This window comes from Alosa pseudoharengus, unplaced genomic scaffold, assembly GCF_046254945.1.
Source record: "Alosa pseudoharengus isolate Yale_2024_CS ecotype anadromous, Long Island Sound unplaced genomic scaffold, YU_APseudo_1.1 YU_APseudo_1.1_scf_9, whole genome shotgun sequence".
In the NCBI taxonomy this organism is placed as follows: Eukaryota; Metazoa; Chordata; class Actinopteri; order Clupeiformes; family Clupeidae; genus Alosa; species Alosa pseudoharengus.
The window spans coordinates 36382776-36392852 of record NW_027468881.1 but is presented as its reverse complement, the minus strand read 5'-3'; the positions used below and the strand labels follow the sequence as shown (position 1 = coordinate 36392852).

Here is a 10077-nt window from a genome sequence, read left to right as displayed (position 1 = left end):
TCAGCAAAACTAATGAATTGGTGGCTGACTACAGGAGACAGCAGAGCAGTTACACTCCATTAAAGATCAGTAAGCAGCCTGTGGAAAGGGTTGAAAGTTTTAAATATATCGGTGTGCACATCACAGAGGACCTCACATGGACCACTAACATCCAGCACACTCTAAAGAAATCCAGGTAAAGAATATACTTCTACGTCAGCTGCGGAAATTCAAGGTGTCAACATCCATCTTGAAGGCCTCCTACTCTTCAGTAGTGGAGAGTGTTGTATCGGGTAGCATTATAACTTGGTATGGGAACTATACAGCCTGTCACTGCAGTGCCCTACAGAGTGCTGAACGCACCATCAGAGCAATTCTCCCTACCCTGCAGGATATATACACAAAAAGGGTAAGAACAAGGGCCAATAATATTTAAAACGACAATTCACATCCTGACCATGGACACTTCCAACCACTGAGGTCAGGCAGATGTCTCAGTTGAGAGACTGCACTTTTTACCCCCTTCTCTCTCAATCTATTGATTCATTTATTTTTCATACTTATAAATAGTTAGTGAATCCTCTCTATGTATGTGACAAATAAAATCCTTGTATCTTATATATATATATAATTAATATCCCTTTGCTCCCTTTGTAAATAATTTTAATGAGCTTTGTATTTTCTGGAAAGAGAAACACCAGAGACATGATTAGATAAATCCTTTGTCCATTTAGCTCCATTGTGTGCCACTTACTGAGGATTTTCACTCAGCCTTTTTCCCAGCTGGAAAAGTGTTTTGCATCCATTTCTGGTTCAGTGAGGTGAGGTCAATTTCGCATGACTTCTTGATGGGCCTGTATCACAACCCTAGTGTGTGCAGCAAAGCAAGGGCTGAATCAATCAAGCTTGAAATATATTACATTAACAGTGCAATGCATCAAAGCAGCCATTTGGTCTGACATCTTCACGTCTTGCAAGAGCATGTCACAGAATTCCTTTAAGCGTAGTTGGAATCCTATGACCACCTGTCGTTCTTCAGTTGTTGAGAGACATACTGACAGAAGCACACGCCACCTTCCAAGTGGCCATTTGAGCTGGAAATGTCGAAGGAGAAGTGCCTTTTGGCTAAACAGCAGGCATATCCTGAAGAGAAGTGGAGCAAGGCCCTTTGGAACATCTCCTCAGCAAGGGCTGACTGGTAAGTCTCATTGAACATGAGCTTGCATCCATCCAAAGATACATACACGAGGTACAGTTTGGTTCGTGACAGACAGCCCATTAGAATCTTCTCATCAGAAAGAGCAACATTAGCTTGGCCAGTGCACTTCTGCATTTCATGCGTTATATACTTATCACTGTCTATGTGCAACAGACATAGTCTTAAGATTAAAGCCAAGGAAGGCACAATGTAAATTGCTGCTGATGGACTATATAATCCAATACAAAGAGCTATTGGGGCACATGAACATAAAATAAATGCTATTCCAAGAAAATATAACAATACCCTAGAGCCCAGAGACCGGACCCAGACCTTTGTTTGAGAGACACTGTTAACCATCCTGATAGCTGCAATGTACCTCTCCTCATTCTGCACCACTAAGCGCAGCTGATCTGGAACTCCTTGGTCACTGAACACACCTGCCTCCCACCTGTGGAGGGCCTCCTCATTCACAGCTGTGAGAGGCGGCAGAGCTTTGCCATTGTAGACCGAGGGTGGCTGGAAAGGCACCACACTGGAACCTTGCAGCTGGTGATTGGGGGTGCAGAGTACTTTTAACAGTTTACTGTGGAACTCTGGGTCTTTGGCGTCCAGGTATGTTATGTGGCAGAGGTAGATAGGGATGGTGATGTCAGGTTCCAGTAGCACTGGAACCAAAGGCTTGCACTCCAGACAGTCTCGAAACAGGGACAGGTTGGCCTCCAGCAGACACCAGCGACTCCTAACAAAGTCCTGACTGAGGACAAGGAGCACTTTCTGACTTTTCTGAATGCAGTTTGTCATGTTGTCCAGGATGCTGCAGCCTGGAACAAAGTCTCTCTCATGGTAGCAGGTCAGTAGACCACACTGAGATGATTCCAGCCAGGTGATGAGGCTTTGGGTCCATTGTGAATCACAGCTGCTGTAGCTGATAAAGACGTGAAAGCTTTCTTTATCTCTCAGCTCAGGGGGTGAAGGAGGGTTGTCCAAAGCACAGAGTGGAGTGATTAAGTCAACTTCCCCATTTGAGGACACATCCATCCTGAAATAAAACAACACAATTTCAGTTCATTATTATTTATTTACATTCTTTGATACTAATGATACTGGCCATATCTGTTTTAGATTCTATGCAACAATTTACCACAGGCCAGGGGCTGGATTCACAAAAAAAATAGATTAAATATTTAAAAAAAAAAGTTTTTAAAAATTAAGAAGTCCTTAAGAATCGTCTGAAATGCTATTGACCAATATTTTCTTAAGGACTGTCGTATTTCTTGGGAACCTTGGCATAGTTGAATAACTGCAGTTCGGTATGTAAAGTAAACATACAGGAAACTTCAAAACCCCATTGTCATCTCCTTCATATGGAAATCTCACAACTTGAAACTGCTGCGTTAAAATGGGCGAATCTATGGAGCCCCAGAAGTGACATGGAGAAAAAAAAGAGAGGAAAAAAAACTAGCTAACTTAGGTGAAATCTATCAATATGTTTGCGATAGATCCAGCAATAGTTCTTGTTTTGCCAGTTGGCTGCTGCGACATTACAGCTACTGTCACTAGTTCTGTTACCTACATCCAATCAGGCTACATTATACCAGAGAGGTTTGCAGTATTCAAAGATCTTTGAATATACACTTCCTACTGTTGCCAATGAAAAGTCGTTGTCGCTCTCAAGATAGCAGTCGCTTGCCGCACCCTTCTGAGCTTGCCAGAGGCTGAAGCAGCACAAGCTTAAATGCCGCGAGGCATTCCAGCCTACGAATTTAATAAAAACTAAAGCAAAAAATTCAATTTAGGCTACATGGCTACGCAATAAGGTTTCCATTACAGCACAGCGCACATTCAATGAATAAATGAAAGCGGCTGCCTTGACGAACCATCAAATACCCCCAAAATGTCAGTGCCCATCAGTCCCAACATTTAGCAATATAATCAAACAGTCCAAAAGTGCTTTTGATAGCCTACCGGTAGCCTATGCCGCTCCAAACGAAACACATGTCTCACAATAACACATAACTTGCTGTTATCTACGCTAATTTAATAATAAAAAATAATAATACATTTTATTTAAAAACGCCTTTCAGGACACCCAAGGTCACTTCACAGATAAAACAAATAGAAGGGAAAAAATATATCAAAAGAGAAAAAATATATAGTCCATTTAGCCATATCATAGTCCATAGGCTAGTCTGAAGAGAGAGGTTTTCAGTTCCTTTTTAAACTGGGCAGTGGATTCACACTGCCTGATGTTGTTTGGAAGTGAGTTCCATAGCTTTGGGGCTGTGTGGGAGAACGCTCTCTCTCCCATGGTGCTGAGGTTCATCTTGGGCACCTTGAGCAGACCAGCTGATGAGGATCGCAGCGAGCGGGAAGGCATGTAGCTCTCCAAGAGGTCGGTGATATAGTTGGGAGCAAGGTTATGCAGGGCCTTGTATGTAAACAGTAGGATCTTGAACTGGACTCTCTGGGTAACTGGTAACCAGTGTTGCTGCAACAGTACAGGTGTTATGTGGCTTGTGGACTTTGTGCCTGTTACTATCCTGGCTGCAGAGTTCTGAATTATTTGGCACTCTAACACTTTAACAGGATGTGTCATAGACTGTATATATAGAACTGGACAGTGTGGCTGCATTCTGCAGTGTTCTATGGAATTGAAGCCGAGGCGACGCCATCTTGGAAAATTTGGAGCCAATTTGAAGTGCGGCTGCGCAGCAAAAGTTGAAGCATGCGCAGTGAAGAGGAGTCGCGGTCAGGCACGCCCACTCAGTTGCCACTCAGCGAGTTAAACACGCCCCTTGTCAAGTGAAACCCGCCCCCTTCTCCTTTCCACAACGCAGGTCGACTCGGCGCCGAAGGCTAGCTGGCTGGATGAATTTTGCGGCTGTGAGTTAGCTAAACAGTACAAACAACAATCGGTTTGTTCTTGTCTGGTAAGTGTTGCGTATCAACTGAAAAGTTTTTTTTTGTCTGTTGGTGTTCTTAAATACGTCTAAGAGAGCTTATTATGTTGATTATAGACTGTGACAATTTAGTATGGTGAATACTAATGAGCTAACCACAGAAATACAGACAGCGAATTACATGCTAACGTGTAACACGCTCTGGAAATTCACAATTTCGTCGCCGTTTAAAAAAAAAAAAAACATAGTCCAGTCCATACAACTTCATTTCAATTTCGAAAGAAGACTATGTTTTTTTTTTTTTTAAAAACGGCGACGAAATTGTGAATTTCCAGAGCGTGTTACAACACACTCAGCAATAAGACTCCTACGGACTTTCCCCTGAAGGTGGCGGCAAAGATGGCAACATTTCCGGAAAGGTACTGGCTTGATGAAATTCATTCTGGACTCTCTATTCGACCACATAAAACCCTCGGGATACTTCGGTTTGGCTTTAGGGACCCTCTACTCACTACCACGTAAGTGTTATGTTGTTTGGAACTGTAGAAGAGGTATAAAAATAGCGTTTTGTAGCGGCGCAATTGAAATGCCCCGCTCACTTCCAGGCTACGAGTTGTGACTGAAAACGGTACAATCGAACTTTCTCAAAACACATCCGAATGACATAATTTTGATGTCAACTCAACGTATGTACCCCCAATCATCCGGAAATCGATCTAAAGTGCATTTTACTCCGGATAATTCCTTTAAACGCTAGGTCAAATTCAAGACTCTTTTCATCAGTGGTTCCATGTTGGTGGAATGAGTTGCCCTGTGCTCTTCGTTCTTGTGATAGTTTTTGGTCTTTTAAGCACTTCTTATACATTATGGTTTGTATGCAGTAATACTGTTTTATTTTCATTATAGGCTGTTGATTAATTTGACATTGTTTATTACTGATATTATCCTTAATGTAGTCTTACCATGTTTTTGTTATTATATTATTGATTGAATGGGCATTATTATTTATTATTGCTTTCCCCCCTCATTTTCATTGTTTATTTCATTAGGCTATTGATTGATCCCCGTTTTAAGTATTATATTGTTTTGTATTTGTTATTAAAAAAAATAATTTCAGCAAGAAAAGAAAAATTGTGTGTATTGAAGCATCTTGAAAACTATTTTTTCGAATAAAAAGTTGTTGATACAAAAATAGTTTTAGGTGAGAAAAGTGACACGGAAAGTTGGCTACTTGGCCATTGAAATACATGGGGGTGGGCAGAGTTACACATTGTACAGCAGCCAGCCACCAGGGGGCTCTGGACTAACGCTCGCATCACTCTTAACAGACGGCACACTGTCCAGTTCTATATATACAGTCTATGGGATGTGTAGTTCAGGTAGAGCTAGATTGTATGCTTAGAAGCTGAGACAGTTGGATTTCTCACAAGTGACACCTGTGCCAGTGTTCTGATTAGCCTGGGAACTGCTCTGAGAACTACTTAACGAGCGCAGCTGGCTCTATTATGACATCACAACCCCCATTCAAGTCTATGGGGGAAAAATACACTTTTAATTACAAACATCTCAAAAAGTATAAACTTCTCAAAAATGAAAAACGGATAGGACGGTAAAGCCTTGGAAGATCTACGGAACGGTGTTTGAACCAAATTTGTACGTTAAGCGGTTTGGGCTGAATAGCGGGCACAAAAAGGTAAAAAGAAAAATAATAAGAAGTCTCCGGGATGCATCCCCTATAATAACATCTCATTTCAGACTATATTTCAAAGTTTGCCGTTCATTTGCATTATTAATATAACATTGTATTTTGTAATTTTTGGCGAAGACATGCATTCCGTTAGGGATATTGAACATATTTAACATTCTCTAACCATCGTGATTTCGAATTGATGCAGTTTTCAGCACAAAAACTCATATTACTCTTTTCATGGAGAGCATTGCTCTATGCTGTTCTATGGTGCTTTCTGCCTCTTAGTTGCGCACGCATGTTTTCGTGACATTGCATAGAAATCCATGTATAGGCTAAAAGATAGCCTACACTTACACACAGATAATGGCAAACTATAGCCTACTGAACATCTCGTTTCTTAACTTAATTGCATTTTTGTCCGCTTTTAATCGTACATTATTTTCATAAAACTCCAAGTTGCCCTAACTTATCTCCAAACTCTTCACTGCACTAACTGCATGACAGGCAACACTACCACTTCAGTGTAGAGGAGGAAGTTGCCTAACACGGTCAAGGATGTGAAACTGACGATGTGAAACTGAAACGGATGTGAGACTTCAGCTGAGAGAAACAAAGCAAATAAAGCAAAGCAAACAAACAAAGCAAACAAACACCATCGAGTTGATATCCATTCCCATACCCGATATTACGTAGCGCAAGCAATATCAAGTGTTTCGGCAATGTGTCACATAAATGTTTATTACTCGACCTCTTTCTTATCGTCAAACGTCTTCTTAAGTGACACCCTGAAACATTATTGCACAGGCAGCACAGTAGGACTCTCACAAGTAGCAATAGGCCTAACTGGTATGACCGATGTACCAATAAGCCTAATCTTCCAACACACGTGTGAGATTTTCCATAAATCATTGTGGCATTATAATGAGTTTGAAGCCTATAGATTTAGATAAAGAACAACATTGTTGCTCTAAACCTTCATACAGTTAGGCTACTTACTTTAGAGTTTGAATGATGTCCTTGATGATGAATAGCTTTTAACATCAAGCTGCAGGTAATAAATAGTCAAATCTCAGAATACATTCATTGTATTTTTTGGTACAGCTCCTCAGTAGCCTATATTCAAGTTGACAACTGCTGCTATTGACACGAGCACCTCTCTAGGAAGGATTTCAATTCAAGGAAGTGGCTAGCATTGGCTACATTAGCAACATGCATGCTGTGTCTAGGCAGGCTCCCCCCACCTCCCCTTAGTTATTGGCAAGGTCCCAAAAAGCTTTTGCAGTGGTAAGGTTCAATTTAATGTAAGGAGACCCAGAGAACAAAAATGTAACAATTAATTATGTGTGAACAGGCAGGGCTTAAACCACTGACCCAGGATAAACTTGACATTTATGAATGTTCTATCAAAAATAGATTTTATTGACACAGATCACAGACTTGTTAAAATAGATGGAAAGACCGAAATGGTATGGAAGCCCGCTTTTGCCAAGTAAAAGGAAAAAAAAATGCAGGTCACAACTCATTATTTCGACATATCATCTCATTATTTCAAGATAGCATCTCATTATTTCGAGATAGCATCTTGATATTGTGAGTTAACTTCTCATTACTTTGACATATCAGCTCATTATTTCAAGATAGTAGCATCTTGACATTTTGAGATAACTTCTCATTATTCTGAGATAATATCTCAAATTTTCGACATACTGGTTAGCGCTTCGGACTTGTAATCGGAGGGTTGCTGGTTCGAACCCCGACCAGTAGGAACGGCTGAAGTGCCCTTGAGCAAGGCTCAAGGCACCCAAACCCTCACTGCTCCCCGAGCGCCGCTGTAGCGGGCAGCTCACTGCGTCGGCATTAGTGTGTTTCACTAGTTCACGGATTTAAATGCAGAGACCAAATTTCCCTCACGGGATCAAAAGAGTATATGTACTTATACTTATATATTATTGCATTAGATGTATGTAAGGGATAATATTGTCCACACTGAATAACTTTGTGAAGTTTATTCCTCGTAGATCACCATTTTTACATGCATACCCAGGTCTCAGTACTTCCGAAATCAAGCTGGATGATGAGCATCATCTCTGATCTTCAGGATAGGCTATTTTGATATCCTAGGTATTAAGAACATGAGTTGGATGTTAACCTACAGTACATGAGTTGTATATTAATTGTGTTATAATGATTTAGGAGTCGCCCAGTAGATGGCGGTCCAACATAAGTAATAGTGTTTGTATAGTTCTATAGTTAAACTAATAGAGAAGTGTGATCTCGAAATAATGAGATAATTATGTCAAATTAATGAGAAGTTATCTCAAAATATGAAGATGCTATACTGAAATAGTGACCTACCTATTTACAGCAACGCAACATGACACACATGCAAGATAGATACCCTACCACTCAGATCTCCCCTTTAATGTAACCAACACCCACTTAAAGAAATAAAACAAAATGACCCATTCACATTGTTAATTGACAATCTAAGTTGGAATTTGGGAAAAACAGTGGTTGGCTCCTTTAATGTGGTGAGACTGAAATAAACAAAAGCACAGAACATTTTACAGATATTATTTCATAGTCATATGTAGTGTAATTGGAAATCTACCTTTTATTTAAGGTGGGACACAGTGCATGGTGACTGGAATCTACATTTTAAAAAGCATGTTAATATCATATAAGGGGGATTAACATCCTATTTAAGAACTCTTCAGTTCTGAGAGTTACTTATTGGCTGATGTGTCTAGGCACTCACTCCAAGTTAGCCCCTCACCAAACATGGGTCTAACAAATGACATTTTTGATAATTATTTCATCATTATTCCACTGCTTGGTTGAATTTCCCATTGTCCTATGTAATTTAGAACGACCATTAACCGTATGTTATCTGCACACCTATGAAGTAGATCCATTTTTTTGGCCGTATCACACTTGTATATTAATTCGCCGAACTCGTTGTGAAGTTTAAATGAACTGTCACGGTGGTCTGTTCACAGAAGTTAATGCACTACGAGGTTTAAACGGCCCTCCGCTTCGCGTCGGGGCCGTTTTACAACCTCGACCGTGCATTAACTTCTGTGAACAGACCACCGTGTCGTCCATTATCCCTTACATATTTTCTGTTACAAAAAGAATTGCAGACAAATGCAGGGCTCAGCTGCTCTAGCAGAGCTCAAGTGTGTCTCAGAACAGGAAGAAAGGCCCTCTCTCTCTTTCTCTCTCTCTATACGTCTGTCTCTCTCACTGTGTGTGTGTGTGTGTGTGTGTGTGTGTGTGTGTGTGTGTGTGTGAGAGAGAGAGAGAGAGAGAGAGAGAAGCAAATTAATTCTGTACAGTAAAAATTGTGCAGGAAAAAAGCGGTCAAGCCTTCACAGTATACCTGTGACAGTGTTGTTAGATGAGAAAGATGTGAGGGACTACTGAATTTCTATCTAAAAGTAGGCTAATCTACTTATGATGATCTAAAAAAGCAAAACTAAAACATATCTTTATGTTTGCACTTGAGGGTTGTTTCACACACACACACACACACATATATATATATATAAGTGATCAGATTGTGACATAACAAAGATTTGTTGTCTTCTCTTGTCAACTTCAAACACTAATATGGCCAATTCACATATTAGCCTAGCCTCTTGTGATGAGATCATGAGATGGTATCATGTTTTGGCCAGTTTTTGTTGTCCAAAAAGTACAACTATGCAAACGCACGTTACAAGTAAATCAATGTTAAGGAAAGTGCTGAGAAATCTGTTAGCCTACATCTCTGTGGCTAGGCTACATCACTGTTTGTGGCAAAGATTCTAGAACAGAGCTCTAGAATCTTTGGTCTGTGCCTTCTTTGGCGAGGAGGCCAACGTCTACAGGTCGCGAGGATGCTACGTGAGATTTCAGTTGCTAAGCAACAACTGAGCGAATCTGCCTACTGTAGCCTACTTTTGTTAACAGTTACTGTCTAATAATAAGTAACTTTTCGTGTAGGCTAGGTTAGAATTAAGTCATCATAGCATTCCAAAAGTGAATTGAAATCTAACAAAATTATTTTCACCGTCATATTGTAGGCAGGCTAGGCTGCAAGGATGAATGCAGGCGATGGACCACATTACAGCGAAGCAACTGGGACGCACATGTCTCAGGAGGCCAATAAGCCTCTTCATTCACTTATTTTTGGTCCTCGTGTATTAAAAAACTTCAGCCAACCAAAACAACGAACGGACATCAGAGCCGGTAGGCCTTGAAACCAAACGTTAAACAATGGCGCTTAACGTTAGCCTACTTTCTCCACGCTGAATTGACGTAGG

The 10077-nt window shown here is 40.5% G+C and overlaps 1 protein-coding gene across 1 annotated transcript; it reads right to left on the bottom strand.

Moving 5' to 3' along the window:
* Nucleotides 1-639: 639 nt before the first annotated feature.
* Nucleotides 640-6929, bottom strand: LOC143114791 (uncharacterized). The gene is made up of 2 exons (XM_076276553.1): nucleotides 6767-6929; nucleotides 640-2219 (listed from the first exon to the last, which is right to left on the bottom strand). Exon 2 carries the CDS (start codon nucleotides 2216-2218, stop codon nucleotides 995-997), a length of 1224 nt encoding a protein of 407 aa, XP_076132668.1. The 5' UTR covers nucleotide 2219; nucleotides 6767-6929; the 3' UTR covers nucleotides 640-994.
* Nucleotides 6930-10077: the final 3148 nt, after the last annotated feature.